This window comes from Neopelma chrysocephalum, unplaced genomic scaffold, assembly GCF_003984885.1.
Source record: "Neopelma chrysocephalum unplaced genomic scaffold, ASM398488v2 Primary Assembly neopelma1_24, whole genome shotgun sequence".
Taxonomy (NCBI): Eukaryota; Metazoa; Chordata; class Aves; order Passeriformes; family Pipridae; genus Neopelma; species Neopelma chrysocephalum.
The window spans coordinates 41,248,042-41,266,387 of record NW_020897693.1 but is presented as its reverse complement, the minus strand read 5'-3'; the positions used below and the strand labels follow the sequence as shown (position 1 = coordinate 41,266,387).

General features: G+C 38.1%; 2 protein-coding genes across 3 annotated transcripts; one reads left to right on the top strand and one right to left on the bottom strand.

Annotated features, from left to right (window-relative positions):
* Positions 1 to 772: 772 nt before the first annotated feature.
* CPSF2 (cleavage and polyadenylation specific factor 2) lies at positions 773 to 14,793 on the bottom strand. The gene is made up of 15 exons (XM_027673625.1): positions 14,691 to 14,793; positions 13,950 to 14,135; positions 12,331 to 12,490; positions 12,142 to 12,247; positions 10,496 to 10,625; positions 10,052 to 10,167; positions 9,311 to 9,498; positions 8,602 to 8,892; positions 7,415 to 7,515; positions 6,872 to 7,072; positions 6,097 to 6,249; positions 5,330 to 5,555; positions 3,578 to 3,877; positions 2,616 to 2,750; positions 773 to 2,518 (listed from the first exon to the last, which is right to left on the bottom strand). The coding sequence occupies exons 2-15, from the start codon at positions 14,096 to 14,098 to the stop codon at positions 2,426 to 2,428; spliced, it is 2,349 nt and encodes a 782-aa protein (XP_027529426.1). The 5' UTR covers positions 14,099 to 14,135; positions 14,691 to 14,793; the 3' UTR covers positions 773 to 2,425.
* A 13-nt stretch (positions 14,794 to 14,806) lies between these two features.
* Positions 14,807 to 18,331, top strand: NDUFB1 (NADH:ubiquinone oxidoreductase subunit B1). 2 transcript variants are annotated; one of them, XM_027673660.1, is made up of 3 exons: positions 14,807 to 14,915; positions 16,217 to 16,361; positions 18,009 to 18,331. In XM_027673660.1, the coding sequence occupies exons 1-3, from the start codon at positions 14,843 to 14,845 to the stop codon at positions 18,043 to 18,045; spliced, it is 255 nt and encodes an 84-aa protein (XP_027529461.1). In that variant the 5' UTR covers positions 14,807 to 14,842; the 3' UTR covers positions 18,046 to 18,331. The 2 variants fall into 2 exon arrangements, with proteins under 2 accessions (XP_027529461.1, XP_027529469.1); XM_027673668.1 differs by having other exon boundaries at positions 14,891 to 14,915; positions 16,220 to 16,361.
* The last annotated feature ends 15 nt before the right edge of the window (positions 18,332 to 18,346 follow it).

The window sequence follows — 18,346 nt, the reverse complement described above, 5'->3', positions numbered from 1 at the left end:
TGCCTGGGACTTTGAGCAACCAGGACTAATGAAAGGTGTCCCTGTCCATGGCAGGGAGGCTGGAATGAGATGATTTTTAAGGTCCCTTCCAATCCAAACCAATCTGTGATTCTATGAAATTTTGATCTCTGTATCGTATGTTATCCAATCGGAAAAAGTCTCAAGCAAAGACAAGACTTAGGACTGTTTGAAGTATTTTTAAAAATATATTTCAACAAGCAATTTTATAGATCCTTTGATCTAGTTTCATTATGCCATTTTGAACTACCACTGATTTCTTATGGAGTTTTCTGACCTAAGATTCTGTTTACTGGAAAAATCTCTTTATCAGATTTGACTGCGAGAACACCTTCCCCCAACACCCTCTTTTTAAAACCATGAAAACATCTGTAAAAGCCATGAAACAGAGTATCATACAGCATTCAGATCCTCAGTTAGCTGTTTTGCTCATACTTGAGCCTTTTCCTCAGTGATGGCACTAATTTGGGGTTCTCTGTCAGCAAACACAATTTAGTGACTGATAACACTAAAATTTGTTGATCTTAGCTTAACTTGTATCAATAGGTTAGAAAACCACACAAAACTGATAGAAAGGTTTATGATCACACTGCACTGTCTTTGTCCTTTTCTTAAAAACAGCACTATTTTTAGTTCGATTTTCTAAGGGTTTTTTTCTTTATTAGCATATTCTGTGCAGGCATGTGTTATCTCTTCCCATCCTAAGCCCTTAAGTTAAAAGTCCTAAGGCCAATATGATTATGTACAAAGGAACTCACTTTATAAAAGTTCATTAGCATCAGTAACAATAGTAATACAATAGTATTCACCAACAAGTATCCAACATCATGTAGATTTACATAACTTTGCTACAAAACCAGAGCATTTCTACAAACTTCTGGCTGTCAATACAAGGCAAATAACCATTTTTCTAGACTGTTAAGGAAAAAAACGCACTATTGAGCCATTTAGTCATTCCTAGCCAAGATTTTCTTTGTGTAACAAAATACATTCTCACTCAGCATTACAAGTTTTTTACAGTTTTAATATATTGTTCTAGCAGATGGGGTTTTTTTGTTCAACATGGTCTTCAGTTTTAAGTTACTATTTCAAACAGGATAAGTACTCTGTAGATCAGATAGAAAACTTTTGTCAAGAATGAATTGCAAAGTAAATTATCCTTCCACTGAGCCCACATGGCTATTTTTTGCCACTTTTTCCAAAGGTTTTATTTAAACATACACAACAAGAACACATTGCTGTTTTATGTGAAAAGCAAGCAACCCTCCACTGCCAAAGCTGGTGTTTCACACATGGACAGGGGAAAAAAGAATTAAATAAACTCTTGAGAGGCCATTTGTTTGCATAAGTTAATGTCTGAGAAATTAATACACTCAAAACTGTGCTCATCTTCACCTAAAAAGTAAGGTCAATTCTCAGCATCAGCAGGTCCAGTAAGTCTCACTGTCAATTAGAATGGAACATGGCAAAAAACCATTAAATACATCACATGAACTCAAGATTTCAAGATAAAGGATCTTCCTGAACTAGACTCATGGCACTCTGAACGAACAGCAGTGCATGGATAAAGGCTCTAGACTTTGAAAAGTATTAAAAACAGAACTCAGAAACTATTTTATAGTTGCATAATATTGCAAAAGCTAGGAGTTAGCAAATTCTGTGAGTTTGTACAGAAGTTATTCTGAAACACAATTACTGGATTTTAAACTGACTGAAAATATTATTCAATCTTCTTAGAGATTACTCTCCTAAGTAATTTTTTCATCCTGCAGATTAATACTTTACATAGAATACAAAATGCAGTTTGAGAACAAATCAGTAAGATGGAGCAGATACAACATTAAGATGGAGCCAGATTACCACTAGGGGAAAGTTTAGGTAGTCTAGCTTTAAGTGGGCTACTAATAACGTACTTCAACTAACCTCCATTTAAAAAAAAAAAGGACTGTTCTCTAAATCAAACTTGTTAAAAAAAACCAAACAACCCAAAACAAAAACAACCACATAGAAAACAAAATGAACAAAACCCATACTTGCCTATCTTATCTTATTTTAGAACAAAAGAATGACTTTTACATATTTTGTATTCTTTGGCAGGGAATCTATGAAACCAGAACACGTCCTGACAAACTGAACCTTTGCTGAGAAGTGTTCATAGTCGTAAACTCATTTATAATGTGTTATGTGGGAGATGCCAAGTCGCAACAATTTGAAAATCAACAACATGGAATGTACCAACAGATTTATGAAGGAAAACTGCAGCAGTTATTTACACGTTCAGGGTAGCTAACTGCTCTTTATGAATTAGGTTTCCCTGTATAAATTAGAAAACTACAAAATGTCAGAACTGGGAGAAATCTCCATTTTCTGTAAAAGTTCAAGTGAAAACACCTTTGCAGCACTTTCCTTAGACAATTGCGTATTGCTCGTATAAAAGGTCTCTTATCCTATAGAAGTCCTGACAGAGACAGCCTTCCAATCCAATGCGTCCTGTTTCAGTCTGCAACAAAAGACATGTTTTATTATCTTTACACTGAGAAACTTAATTTTCATTTAGAATATTATTTACCAAAGAGTTTAAGACACAGAACACCTACCCTGCGAACAGCCACCAGATTGTTGCACACAAGCACTCCTCCCACAAATTCAGCTTGTATACCTTCTCGCAAGAGAACCTGCTTGAAGTCAGACAGTCTTGGCTCATTCATAAACACAGACTGATGTCCAAGAACCTTGAAAACAACACAAACGATTTTAATACTTCTATTAATACCTTCCATTTTTACAAAGATCTCATTATTGCGTAGGCAGCAGTGCGGCCTAGACTACACGACTAAAAATTACTGAAGACAAATGGAAAGCTGACAATGAAGATCTCTCTTCCAAGTCATGCCCTGCCAGGACCAGAGCTGCAGTAAGCTGTACTGCTGATCAGTGCATACTTCTGTGATGATTGTCATGAATCTGAACAGACTTTGGAGTTGTCTCCATAATCATCTAGCTCCTAGAAAAGACTACACTTGGGACTGCGAAACAGTATCTTAAAAAGCAACTCTAGGATTAAAAAGCATTGGAATCATTCAACAAAAAGATAAAATGACATCTCCTCACACGCAAAGTATTTTAAGAGCAAAGACAAATTTATAGAAAAGCTAAATTCAATGAACTCTCAAATCATTACTGTAGAAGCAGATGTATCAATGTCAAAGATACATACCTCAAGTATATAAAGTATTTTCCACACCATCAACAAAACATAATAAAATCCAGAAGTGACTAAACACCAAATAATATGCTAATTAAAATCTTTCCTTCATAAATAGATGGCAGTGTATGCTAGGCACTGTTAGTGATGTGAAAGACCATCCTCACTGATAAGCATTAAAATCTGAACAGAGAACAGCACCAGGTTTAACAAAGAGAAAACCAAACACGAAAACCCAGTTTCAGTTAGGCTTCCAGTTGAGTTAACATCAGTATCCACTTCTAAGCACTAGAAAAACACAAATGAATGCAGAGCTCTTCATAAAAGAAATTCAGATCAGCATCATTTCTGTACCTCATGAGGTGGCAGAGGTTCCAAAGTAGGGATGATTTCACTCTCCTCACACATCTCCTTGTCATCGTCACCAAAGAGGCTTTTCATGGCCTTCTGCTGTGCAATCACACTCGAGTCTGAAGAAGGCACGTCCACTTGCATCTCTAAGTCTTCGTCTTCCCTCAACTCTCCCTCTTCCAAAATAACTCCTGTATCCACTTTTGAAACCCGCATATCCAGAACACCATCTATCCAAGCCAACTCAGCATCCTTGGCTTTACAGAATTGAAGGGAGCTGACAAGAGAGTCTTTTAACCTGACCTGGGTTGCACAAAAATAAAAGCAGCAGAGATCAGTACCTTTCTTGTCTTTGTTAAAATATAAAAGAATATATATGACTGCAAGCCTGAGCTAAATTACAGCAAGAGCAATAATTTCCTTTTAAAAAAACAGAAACCTTTTTTTGCAGTCATAGAGTTCCTTAGTTGGTCTTAGCAAATCCGTGAAAAGTTTCTATAGATACATTTAGGTTATTGAAGAGCAGTTCCAAATTTCAACCCTCCAAAAAATGATAATTAATATTTTATTGTAAGAAAGGATTTGGTAAATATCAGACTTTAGAGTGACCTTACTCTGACTCCTCTGGTGCACTCTAGGACTTTAAGCCCTACTCTTAGAGACTGTTCTCCACATAAGGCGGCACACGATTCCCATAGTGGAATCAAGGCTGCAACTGTTTGAAAGATACAGCAACTATCTAGCCATCTGCAGCACAGTCCACTCAAAAAACACTGCAATTCTGATGCTTCACTCATATCTATTATTTTCAAATTCAATGTCTCCACTGTACTTCTCCTGTGTCATTTCTAACACACTAGTAATTCCCATAGCTTTAAAAAAACCCCAAAAAACCCATCAACAACTAACAGACAAAATGCAGAAAACAAACTGTTTCAAGTCTGAATTTTCTGCTTCCAACAGGGTAAGAGATTTTTCTCTCGAAAGAAGCAAAAGTACCTTTTTCAACAATTCCACCAGTGTTTTTCTATCAACTTTAAAAGGATAAAGGAATAAAGGACTAATGCAAAAAGTTCCTCTGGAGACACTTCCCTCTAAACAATTTCAAAAACTGAACTGGGACCACACACAATTTTTACAAAACTCACACAAGTTATCCAAGTTTCCTCATTTAGGACTCAATATATTGTATTTAATTGTCATGGCTAGCACAGAGCAATACATTATCACAACCTCACTTTTCAAGTTTCATCATATAAGCTGTTTTTTGAGGGTATGAGTGTCTTATTTATTTTTATTGTTAACTTGCTCCTAACTTTACATATTTATTCTTAGGTACTGTTTAAGTATGAAGGATTTTTTTTCTCTTTGCTCTCTAAGGCTCCCTTTCAGATTTCAAAGAGAATCCTGGATTGCAACTAGTATACAACGGTACTCTAAATAAAGGCATTATAAATTTATTAATACTTCAATAAACTGATGTTCCCATGGACACCAGCCTTGCCTTTTGCACTACATGTAAAGACACACTGATCGCACGTTTAAGCTTTCAAACACTAATGAATAATAAGCATCAGAAGAACGTTTACCTAGAACACAGAAAAACACTAATGCCTTGATCACACAAAACCAATTGTACACACAGGTAGTTCCTCCTCTCCTTTTCCAAGGAAGTGAGGGCCAAATCGGAGTCTGCCAATACAGCTCTACTACAATCCACAGCAGTCACACAGCCAGCAAATTCCAGTACCTTACCTGGTAAATGTGAGTTTCGCTGGTTGCATCTACAGTTTCATGAAGTTTGGGCATGTAAACTTTAATATCTTTTCCACCAAAAGCTCTGCAACATTCTGCAAGGTCCTGACTGGCCTCAGGTGGTCCATGGACAATGACCAGTTGTCTTGGTTTCATTTGGTTAATAATTTTTTTAATTGAGTCCCCATCTGAGCGTCCTTCATAGTCAATGTATGTAACTCTGGCTCTAGTTTGAATTAAAAATCATTATTTTTTAGTTTAAAAGATTAAACCTTTGAGTGCTCCAAAATACTTAGTCTAAAGACAGAAGATATTTTTAAACTATTCTACATCAGCAAAAGCTGTCAGCGCAAGGTACATAATAGATGAGTAAAATACAGAATTGTGAAATATCAGCATGTATTGTGTATTTAACACTATAAATTCAAAAAATTCAATCACAGAGTTATCCAGAACATGAGATAAGCACATTTGAATATGTTACCCTTTTAACAAAATATGTTTTAGTATCTATGCTTACATACTATTGTATCATTTGTTCTACCTCTTCCAGTTGTCTCCATCAGACAAACCAAATTTCTTAAGAGTGGGAAACCGTAAGAGTCCATCCTGTGCTCCCAGAAAGACTAGTAAAAAACTTGGCTCAGGGAAAAAACAATCAAAAAGCAAGTCCTTTCCCACTTTCTTAAATCCAAGCTATCCTTTTACCCAGTTCACACTGTACCCATGCCACGATTCTAGCAGAACGGACAAGAACAGTCACTCACTTAATTTCCATGGATTCTGTTGCAGAAATACATTTTGTAGGAACATCTGATAAATCCTGGTCCATAGGCTCCTCTCCATTTGTCAAACCAGACTCTAATTTGCTTTTTTCTTCTTCTGTTGCTTGAAGTTCTGGAACTAGAAAATCCTCAGGTCTAGAGAATGAAAGGCATTTTGCTTTTAATAGTCTTAGAGTAAAACCAAAGCACTATATAATATAAAAACAAACAATGCTGACTACTCCTACTGAGATTTTTTATAACTGTTATTGCCAACAATTTTATTAAGCTTGCCTTCACTATTTCCATACTTGAACAGGGCTCATTTGGGAAATATCAACTTCCTATCTTAAAAAAGAACTTTAATAACTTGGGAAATACTAGCAAGTCAAGAATTTCTAGCAAGTATTCCTTATGCAGAGAGGACAAATATCACTAGATTTTTTGAGGACGAACAGTGTTTTTTCCCCTTATACATTTATCAACATATGTGTAATTTAAAGCAGAAAAAAGTCAGGTTAAAAAAATTTTAAATCTTCTGTGTTATACAATTAAAAAAAAGGCCTGGAGTGAAAATACATCCTAAGAGGTGTGAACACAGATCAAGGATCAGCACTCTGCAGCTTCAATCCTATCATAAGCTTCCTGTGAGGCTTAGCAGTTGGAAAGAGTATATAACAGTGCTGCAAAAGAGACAAAGTGATGATTTTTTTTAATTATTTCTCTTTTTTAATTATTTCATAGCTACTACATGTTAGTATACATTGTCACCACACACTTGATAATCTCGCCGTATTCATCCCATTTAATTCTTTCTTCAGGGGCTGGAAACATTGGATAAGATTTCTTTGCCTGTTTGAAGAAGCTTCCTTTTCGGCTACCTTCGCCTTTCATCATCAAATCGTGTTTGGTTTTATGTACAGTTGGCTGATCAATATCCTCTTCAGCATCACTCTCATCACTGGAATCGATATCTGCCCTGAAATGACATTCCAAAAAAAAACCAAGTCTAGCACTTCTTTTTTAATTCGGGTTTCATATTACGTAAACACACTGACTGGAAAACAACAGCTGACATAACACTAACCCAGACCAAGGGCAGTTTATGTATCGGAGAGAGAGCTCACAGTCAAAGGGCAGATGAAACAGGCCTATCAGAACAACAGACTGAAGACAACCACAACCCTCAGTGTCCCCAGACAAGTCTACTAAAACTATAATTTTTATTTATCCCTGTAAACAGTATAAGGAGCAGAATGATCACACAGAAATCCCAACTCGAATCGCACCAGCAGAATGCAAGAACACCAAATACACTTACTCTTTAGACTGCTCTAACTTCTTAGCTGCTTCTTTCTTTAGCTTCTCCTTTTCTAGGTAATCTTCAAGTTCTTTTCCTTCCAACTTGACACGTTTTCTCAACTTCAGATAGAATTAAAATTAATGTTATTGTGAGTAGCTGACATGATTTTAATACTTCTCCTACATACTGCTGCTAAGAATATTTGTACTTAGGTACCAAGGGCAAGTACAACTTGTATGTCACATACAAGACACGATTATGCAAATGTGCAGCACATCAGCAAGGGAACATTGTGATATTATCAATCAACAAAGTCTACGTTAACAGAAAAGCATTTCTAAAAATATTAAAATCAATTAAGCGTTACAAAAAGTTCTTGAAACACCTTCAGGAAATCTCTCTCCAATAAGTGAAGGCAAATACTCTGAGATGACCAGTGGTTTTTAATTTTTCTATCAGTAACATCAAACCAGAAGAACCTGGCAAAGTCATACTAGTTGGCAAAACAATGGTAAGTTTTTTTTCTTGTTTTCTGAAAATCAAATTAGAATATAGGTCACTTTGAATTAAACTAAATTCTAGTAATAATCTAACACTGTAATTCAATGCTTCCAGTCAAATCTAAATCTAAAATAAAGCTGCTTCATCAGGATTGAAATTATCACTGCAATCTCAGGGGACTCTCACAAATCAACAACATCTACCAGAGTAGATACAGGTATATAAATTATTGAAAACAAGAACAAAAATTGTGTTATAATTTCTACAGTTTACTTAGTTTCCTAATCCTGGTGGGATATATTATACTAATTTGACTTGGTTCTCCCCTCATCCAAACCAGGACTATTTTCCAGCAAGATTAATCCATCGTATATGGCGATCTGTACATCAACTGCAAGCAGATTTTTTCTATTATAACAAAAACAGGAAGGGAAGTGTTGCCTAAAGATAAATATGTAGAAGGAACTTCATGCTCAGTTCAATGGACTATTAATTTTGCCACACCACCAAAAATTTCCCAATATGAGACATATTTTTATGTACGTTTATCCACAACTGATTAAATATGCACCAAGACTGGTTTCAGATTTCTCTCCATCACTAGACGTGTTCTCAGATCAAAAACGAAACTTAAGCTCAGTTTTGCCCATATTCCCCCAGATGGCCAACAATAAAAAACTTTGAGACATAGAGACAATTCTTACCTCAATATCTATAACTTTTTCAGAGGGATTATCAATCAGGAATCGTGCTAATGTTCCAGGTGTAGTGCGGTAAGTTAAAATTATAGAGTTTTTGGAATCCTGGCACCACTGAATGAAAAGATCTCTAGAAAACCCACACTCCAAGTCAGGCTGACTGGCAAGAACAACTTTTGGACTAGGCACTCGAGCCAGATCAGACAGACTGTGACATAAGGAGAGATGGCGGAACTGAAAAGGGTTGTTTCTCTTGTCTTCAAAGCACCTCATCAACTTGTCACTCATCCACTCAACCTAAAATATGTAGTAACAAAACGTTATCTGTAAGAATACAAGTTCTACAGTTAATGTACAAACACGATGTGAAGTACAGGATGCAATATGCTCATGATTACACCAATGCTTCTCAGTAACTATAGAAATAATGCTAAGCATAAACAACATCTACAAATACTCTACAACAAACAAATACTTTAAGTCCTCCTTTTTAACAGCTATAAACTTGCTAACAAGTCTTGTGATAAAAAGAGAAACAAGTATCAACAAACCCATAGCCATGACTGGACTGTTATTTGATCAAAAGAATTGAGACACAAATATGCGCTACAGAATAAAGACACTCCCCCAGTATTTTGCCATTTTTTACTGTTAAAAAGCTTTTACATACACATTCCATTCCTCTTCATAGTTGCATTTCAAAACCAAAACAAACCTGTGACTTAGAGAATTCCACTACATTGTAGCTGACATTATTCAGAAGTGCTAGAGAGTAGACTCCCAACCCTGCATCTTTTGTTCTCCAGATCTGATCAAGGAGCTGAGCAAGTTCCAGAACTCTGCCTGCTGTATCCACGGCTATCAATACATTTCCATCACCTCGTAATGTCTCCAAAACATTAGCTGAGAAGAATTAAAAACAAAATAAAAGCCTACTTATACTTTGAACCAAAGTTAGAATGTTTGTGGTGTAGCTTGGGGTTTTTTGTTTGTTATACCACTCTAGCAATCATAATCAAAAGCATACTCAACACAGAAATAAACTGAACTTCAAAAGACATCCAAAGCCACATTTCCATCAAAATTAAAGGGAGCTGGAGCTTTCTCTATCTGAAGATCTCACTGCCTTGATACTTTTTCTTTCCATTTTTTTTTTTTATTAAAAAAGTCAGTAAAATGGAGTTTAAAAAAAGAATATGCTGAGGAAGGTAATTTAAAAATCCCTGAAGTGATTTACCAATACTGGGTAAAATGTACTGCTTTCAAATATGGTTCATTGTTTTTAGGAAAACATTTAACTCACAGGATCAGTACCATCAGAAAAGAGTAATTCAAAATTTGTCAAATTTTGATAAGGGTTCTTAGTTTAGATGCTGATGAATTTTGCACAGAAAAATAAACTGCAGTGGCTAATAAACCACATTACTGCTATTTTTCAAGCCCAAACAATACATACTCAGCAGCTGTTCATCCCTTTGCTTCCTCCTGGGTTGCACATAAGTAGCATTAAATGAATCTGTAATAAGCAACGAAGGCCTGCTCAACATTTCCAAGGAACATCCGTTCAGATGGCTGTGGAAAAAAGGCAATAATCTCACTTTTTGCATTTCTACTTTATGAGAAAAAATAAGACAGCTAGCTTCCAGATATTTGCATGTACAGAAATCAAACTCCTCAGCTGCTGAATGCTTCCTGCTTCAAACTTACAAAAAAAAAAAAAGTTAATGGAATAAAGAAACCCAGAGCTAATGTTTGTTTCAAACCAATTAATTTGGATGCAAGCAAAATTAGTGGTCTTACTAGAACTGGAAATGCACTTCTGCTTCCATACCTCTTTATCACACACTAAATGATGAATACCTAACATAATATATAAGAAACATTGCTATCTTGAACTTACATCTCCCTCTTGTGGTTGAAATCAACTGCGTAAACAATTTCTTCCTCTCCATCCTTGACAATCTTCCAAATTGTGCCCCCTATCATGTGACCAGCTGGCAATGGTGTGATTGACAAACCATGTCCTTTGCCTACAAAAGTTTTCAGTATTTTAGATACATTACATGTATTGAAACCCATTACTCCGAACAAGAGAGATAGTAACTTTAAACAACTGAATACCTAAATTATTAGTCAGACAAAAAAGTCAACTGAAGTATGAAAAAGCAGTAATATCTGTCCTTGCCATCTAACCAGTAACTTCAAAATTTGTTGCAATTCACTTCTCTGTTTCCTCCAGAATAAAGAAACTAAAGTGAAGATCACTTCCTCCCTTCACCTCCCACCAATACTCAAGGCACTGCAGAGCTGCTGTGACTACAGACCTAAACAACAGTAGATTATATGGCAAACATATCACATGAAAGCAAGTGCCCTGGTGAAACTCAGATCCCTCTCTGGAGCAACACTGAATGTTTACTGTATCATTCAATGTTGAGGTACTTAGAGAAACTTATATAAATTATACAAACTAGAAGTTTTCCAGAATGACAAACACACAAGTCAAACCATATCAGGAAAGGTGTTCAGGTGCTGTAGTCAGGGATTACAGAACTTTTCAGCACCTGATGCATTTTTTTAATGTGCTGTTGTTCCTTGTCACTGATACTAGCCTACATCTTTGTCAGATTAAAACTAGACCACCCATGACCATTACTCACTGACTGCTGCATGAAATGCACAGTAATAGTTAATAATTAAACATAATCTTCTCAAATATCTCCATTGAGTCTTTTCAAATCATCTCCATTAAATATGAAAAAAGTTAGTTGTTTAAAAAAAGTTAGACACTAAAATTACTCTTTAGATGTAAAAATTGGCAGCACAGACATAGCCTTGCTACAAATATCTTGAAAAGAGGCCAGCACTCTTTCAAGGATAACATCCTATTTTTATTTTTCAAAGAACAAATTAAGTATTTTGGCAAGCACCATTCCATGAACTGTGAGATACTGCATTTCAGAGATAAAGTGCTGGTGGTCAGCTTGTATGTGTCCCTGTTCAAGAAGAGGGTTTCCATTTCATTCTGATCTTTACATTCAATAAAAGTGAAAAGCTGCTGATTCTCCAGCTGCCACAGTTCCCAGGAATCAACTACACTGAGTACAGTTGAGTCAGTGAAGACTCCTCATTAAATCAACCACATGCTGTAATTTCATCTCTGCAACATATCCCTGCTCTAGAAAGCTTTCCTCTGTGTTACTGGTTATGAAAAGTTCTGAGGTATCTACCACTAGACATAAGTAAACGCTTTTGACAGACAGGAGCAAATTCCAAGAAAAGTTACAAAAACATAAAAGAGAAACAAATGTCTCCCAACATGCTTTGACAGGATCTCCTCCACATTAAGTGAAAATTATACCCATTTCTACATATAATTACTGAGGCAAACATTCAGCTGATACAGACCAAGAGAGGGCTAACTCAATCAGCACTGCAAGATACATATTGCAGAACTTACTGCCTTTAAAAATGTTACTTTAACTCTTAACAACTCTGTTGCCTTTAAATAAAAGTAATTTCTTGAGGCTTTGGTGACAACTTTACCTTTCAAATTCACAATCTGAGAAAACTTCAGCTGCTGTATCTTATCAAAGGCTGCATCTACATCATCCAATGTAAAGAGTGTGAAATCTTCAGTATTATGGCGGGACTAAAATAAAAAAGAGGTACAGAGCATTCAAACACTCCACTATATCAAAGATGTTGTGTATGAAAGTATCAACTTAAATGTACCTGGTAGAGATCATACATAAACATCTGTCCCATTTTATATACAGGAATAGTTGCATAAATGGCACAATTCAACCCCATTTTTCCAACTGCATATGGAAGTGCACCAAGGTGTAGAGGATCGGGATGAGAAAGAAGAACAGCATCAACCTGGTGTACATGCCTATAAAGAAAAGGACAACAAAAGCCATTGAAAGGATTTCCATATGGCGTTATATACCTCCTATAAGAGCTATTTAGAGAATACATATACAGTCTGAATGCCAAACAACAAAACTGAAACCCTTCAAGGCTTGAAAAAGCTTCAAAAATCATAATTAAAAGTTATGGGTATTTCCTAACGTTCAAGTACTTAAAAGTGCAAGTGATTTTTGAAAACATAACTTCAAAGTCTGAAAGATCTAAGTTTCACATCAAATTCCTAATTAAAAAGACCTTAATATATATGTGGATACTAGAAAGTAAATTTACTGAGAGACCAAAAACATTTTCAGTGCAGGTGTGCTACAAATTGTTTATACACCTAAAAACAGACCACAACTTATCTTCTGATAAGAAAGACCAACTAAAAGGACCAAAGACACAACAATTCTTAAATTGATAAGGATCAAACCAAAATCTATTTCTTTAAAAAAAGGTCAAATATATCATTTAAGAAAAGTGGTACATCATTTGGGAGGATTTTATGAATTTTAAAAACAGATTCTTTCTTTCTTGTAAAGTGTTGCATAAAATAAGAACTCATATTAATAACTTTCTGCATTTCATAACTGAAAAACTTGAGGGCATAAAACATATGTAACAAATGAAAATACAACTTGACTTGAAAGCTTTTTATTCCCTTGTATAGTAACTCGGGCACATACATTCTTCTCGATGGCTGTTATGAAAAAGTGAATTTTATCTAATTGCTTCTCAGATAATCAAAAAATTTTATAAATTATCCTTAGCACCTAATAATGCTCCATTAAAAGACTTCAAACACTGCAAGACTGTCAACGCTAGAAAAGTGAATCTACAAAACCAGCATCATAAAGCTCAGTTTTTAATTTCAGTCCTAACTTGGTAATCAGCAAAGCTCCTTGGTGCACATCTGTAGAAGTTCAGTACTAAAGTCTAGATAGGTTTTCGTTTGTCGGCTGTTTTATTCCCTTTGCAGGGCTGGAGAACTGACAGAAGCCGTTTTCCTGACTGTCTGTTCAACTGAAACAAAAGGCAAGAGTCGAACCACTGTGTATTCAGCCTACACACGCTTAGGCTTCTTCCATTTAAAACTTAGTTAACCATTCTAAATCAGTTTAGAGCCAAGGTCAGTCTCCCATAAACTCTGCTGTGTCACATTTAGGAAAAAAACCAAAACATCCAAGCCAAAACAAGCACAGAACAGTTTAAGAATTACAGTTAATAGATGTAACTAATTGGACAAGAAAAAATCCCAAGTTTTTACTGGAAAGGCTTCAGCAGCGTAATTTCTTTCACATAAAACACACGTCAAACAAAAAATAAAAGAACAATTTTGGATTTAACACCACATACACATATCATTGCATGGAATTTTGAAAACGTTCAAGACAGGTCAAGGCCTATTAAAAAAAAAAAGGTGTATGAACTGAACTACTTACTTCCTCAGAGAATCAATAATATCCATAGAAAAGTTTTCATCCCAGCCACAGTCCAAAAGAAAACGAAATTCATCTACTTGCAACAGATAACAAAGGGCAGATTCCTCCTGCACCCCTGAAAGTGTAGTTAACTTGATAATCGATGTCATTTTCCTCTCCAAGTGTTTAATCTCCAAAAGAAGTAATCTGAAGAGGGCAGAACAAAATGTCTCATTTACTAACACAAAGAAAAAAGTCTATTTACTTAGATCTAGCTTCATATGTTCCTGAAAATATGCAGGGTAATGGTGTTAACAGCGTTCAATACAGCTGCTGGATACCAACTAAGTCTCAAATAGTAACGTTCGACCGTTATAGGTCTTCTGTTATAGAAAGAGGGTTTGTTGTTTGGGTTTGTTTTTTTTACAATATATAACTGTACAAAGCTTTAAAAAAAACAAACAAAAACGATCGCTAGAAGTAGCGCAGTTAAGAGCAGCTTCCCGCGGCCGGACGGGGGCACTCGGAGATGGCGCATCCAGGGCTGCGACCCCTCCAAAGCCCCGAGCAGGGACACAGAGCCCGCGCTCCGCATGGGGGTCCGAGGCTCCACCGCCCGCCGGGCCCCGTCCTCCAGGCCGGGCCTGACGGGGCGAGTTTCGCCGGGTGGGAACGGCGTTTCGTGTGCGAGCCCTGCGCCCACTGCAGTCGGTGAAGAAGAGGACGAGGAGGAAGCGGAGGACGAGAAGGAACAGCCGCTACCTGAGGCGCTCAGCCCGGCCCGGCACGCACCATACCCGCCGCCATCTTGCGGAAGGCGGGGAGGACGGGGCAGGCAGGCGGAAGAGTGGCGAGCGGCACCATCGCGAGCCCGCCGGGGGGGGGAAACGTGCCCCCCCGCCCCTACGCGGCCCATGGTCGCTCCCGGCCCGCCCGTTCCCAGTGCCCTTGGTGCGGCCGCAGCGGGGCCCGGCGGCGCGAGCGGCGGTAACGGCGGGGTCGCGCGGGGGGCAGGAGCGCTGGGGGTGGTTCTGTGGGACCGATGTCACACTTCCGCGGGAGCCCCTCGCTCCCTCCCCAGCCCCTTCGGCCGGAACACGGCGCCTCAGCCTAGGAGCTTTATGACGCTCTCGCACCTGCGGCCAGGGCCGTGCGGGAGCGGTCAGGGTCCCAGGCGGGCGGGGGCAACGGAGGCCGGGCGGTGGCGGGGCCCTGTCGCGGGGGAGCGCGGCCCAGGCCGCTCCCAGGGCCGGGGCCGGGGCCGGTGCGGGGGTAGTGCCTCTCGCCCGCTCCGCAGAGGGTGGGTGCACTGCCGCCCCACAGCGGGAGCGGCGGCGCCGGTGTCCGACCGCGGGGCCCGGCTCTGGGGGACACTGCTGTGGTGTTGAGCTTAACTCCCTAACGTGGAAGGGCTTGGTTGGGTTGGAAAGGTTTGCTGTGCCTGTTTATTCTGAAGAAGAAAAGACTGAGAGGGGGTCTCGTTAGTGCATATAAATATCACAAAGGCGGGTGCCAAGTGCATGGTGACAGACTCTTTTCAGTGGTGCCCAGCGACAGGACAAGGAGCAGTGGCCATAAACTGAAACACAAGAAGTTCCACCTCAACATGAGGAAGAACTTTATGTTAAGTTTGGCAGAACTTAACGGGCAGCCCGGGGAGGTCATGGAGTCTCTCTCTTTGGAAGCATTCCATACCCACCTGGACACGTTCCTGTGTCACCTGCTCTGGGTGACCCTGCCTTGGCAGGCAGGTTGGACTCGATGATCTCCAGAGGTCCCTTCCAACCCTGACGATTCTGTGATTTTAGAAATGTCCTTTCTTATCTGTCAGCTCCCTGCTGAATGTGCAGCTTGTCTTTCAGTCTTGATACAGGTAATAAGGCATCCATCTACAGGAGTTTAAATTATAGATGTCTTTGTTTTACACGGATGTGTTCTGTTTTACAGAACAGCAAACTTGTGTTTTACAGAACAGCAAACGGGTAGATGGCTCTTTAAAAATGGAACTATTTCATCAGGGATAGATAACTTAAAAGAGATGTTCTATTTCTCTCTCTGTTTTAGGATGAAATCCTCTTTCCCAGGGTGAAGAGTTAATTAGGATTATTTCTAGGAAACATAGGTATGGGTTTGAGAACAGCACATGTCTCTTAGGAAGTGTGTGATGGCCTTCATGTTTATTATGTGGTTGTAGAATCCTAGTAAGTGAGAGTAAAGGTGCCAAGTACGCAACAGTTTCCATGTGCAGATTTATTAGTAATTCTTACCCGTTATGCTTTTCTTTCTAGCAGTCATGGTGAATTTACCACAAGTTGTGCGTGATCACTGGGTCCACATCTTTGTTCCCTTGGGATTTGTGATTGGATGCTATTTGGACAGATGGAATGATGAAAAACTGTCAACCTTCAGAAACAAGAGCTTATTATATAGAAGGTCTGCTTTATGATGCTTCTTAAATATATATATGTAGTTATTTTGCAAAGTGCTTCTCTGTTCTTTTTGAGAGTTTTAAGTATGACTGAAAACCCCAACAGTCAAAATATTAAAGGAAAGAAATCCCTAAAAATTTCATCAAGCATTCATGAAGTGTTTTAGGTCACTAAATTGGGTGTTTAGGAAAGAAAGGATTATTAGCTGCTATATATTTCCTAGTCATGAAATGTGTAAAACACTATTTTCTCTCTCTCTAAAAGTTCAGTGGGACACACTGTGCTTGAATTTTAGTTTTCTGTCTTAAATTATCACATCACTTTTTAACTAAATACTTGTATAAATGTATGTTATTTAAAAATAATAACCAAGGTTTTCAAAATTAACTTCTTTTGGCAACTGCTGTATCTTCACTGAATGATGTGATTATATTATCATCATCATGGCTAGGCTTCACAAACGAAGATTTGGGAAGGGCTCTACCCGCATTTGCTACAAGCGTGCTGGTGGCTAAAAAGGCCAATACGAGATAGACAAGTCCGGTTGGAAAAGGCACAGCAGAAGGACTCCTTAGGTGGTATATTCTGCAAGACATGATTCTTTCTGTGTTGTCTTTTCTCCTCGAGAGTGACCCTGCGTGCGTTCTCAAAAGAAGCAGCAGCGTTATAGATGGTGTGTCTCCAGACCTTCCGATTGGAGGCCAGAGTAGACCAGTTATGTTGATCAATATGGCAAAGGCTGAGATGTTGTTTCAGGGAGTCCTTGTATCTTCTCTTCGGGGCTCCTCTCATGCAGCAGCCGGTGGCAAGTTCACCATAAAGCAGGATCTTAGGGAGGCGGTGGTCCTTCATCCTTGAGACGTGCCCTGCCCAGCGCAGCTGTGTTCTCAGCAACATGGCCCCAATACTTGTGACTGCTGCCTGCTCTAGAACAGATGTATTAGTCCCATTGTAATTATAATATACTGACGAGTTTGAGTTTACTGGCTGTGACTTCTCAGGGAGAATTTAGATTAGAGAACTTCAGGCATTGCCTCATTTATGTCAGTTCTAATTCTGTATTAGATCATAGGGTTAACAAAACGAGAAAAAAAATCGTGTTGCATAGTATGGATTAATAATAGGAATGTTAACAGTTTGCAGATGATTTTTTTTTCAACTCTGGTCTCACCTAAATTTTTGAGTAAGAAAGAAAACTTATGACACAGTCCACCCCACAGGTACCTTAGTACTTGTCTTACAGCAGTTGCTGTGAACTTGGGATGCTGTTTAAGCATCTTGCAAAAATACCCTCTGATTTCACACCTACCTCTCTTCCCACTAAAGTAATGAATTATTGTATTTAAAAGAAATAGAATTTTTCATTATGGGTCCGATTAAAAGTGTGTTAACTCCTTAGAGGTCAGGTGTTCTGTGCTACCATTTAAATGAATGGAAATAAGAGGACTCTGTTCAAGCTTTGGAAAGAAACAAGGAAGTTTATCAGTATTGAAAGATTTTTAACTGACAACTATTGCAAGGAAAGTTGAATTTATACATATGTCTCAAAATTAAGCTATTGTAGAAAAATTAATTACATTTATTAGTAACTATTCTATCAAAAAAATCCTAATTTTAGTCTCTTCCCTCTGTTTTTCTTATTTCTACACAGGGAGTTGAAGCCTGGTGAAGAAGTGACATGGAGATAAGAGCTGCCGATGAAATGGAAGACATTTTTGTTTGATTTATCATCTTATCTCACATGTTGAAAGAACAGGATTATGGTTTTTACCCTGAGAGCATACCACAGAAAAGGACACCTGCAATTACTCAGTGCTAGTTTAATTTCCAATGTTACTTTTTGAAGTTGATTTAATTACATGAATAATAGATGTCCAGGAATTCCACTAGTCCATAAGTGTTGAGAACATTTTGTCCTGTACTCTGGAAGTGAGACAGAAGAGTTATGTAATAAAGAAAAACTATGCAAAAATACTTTATGCTGTTATT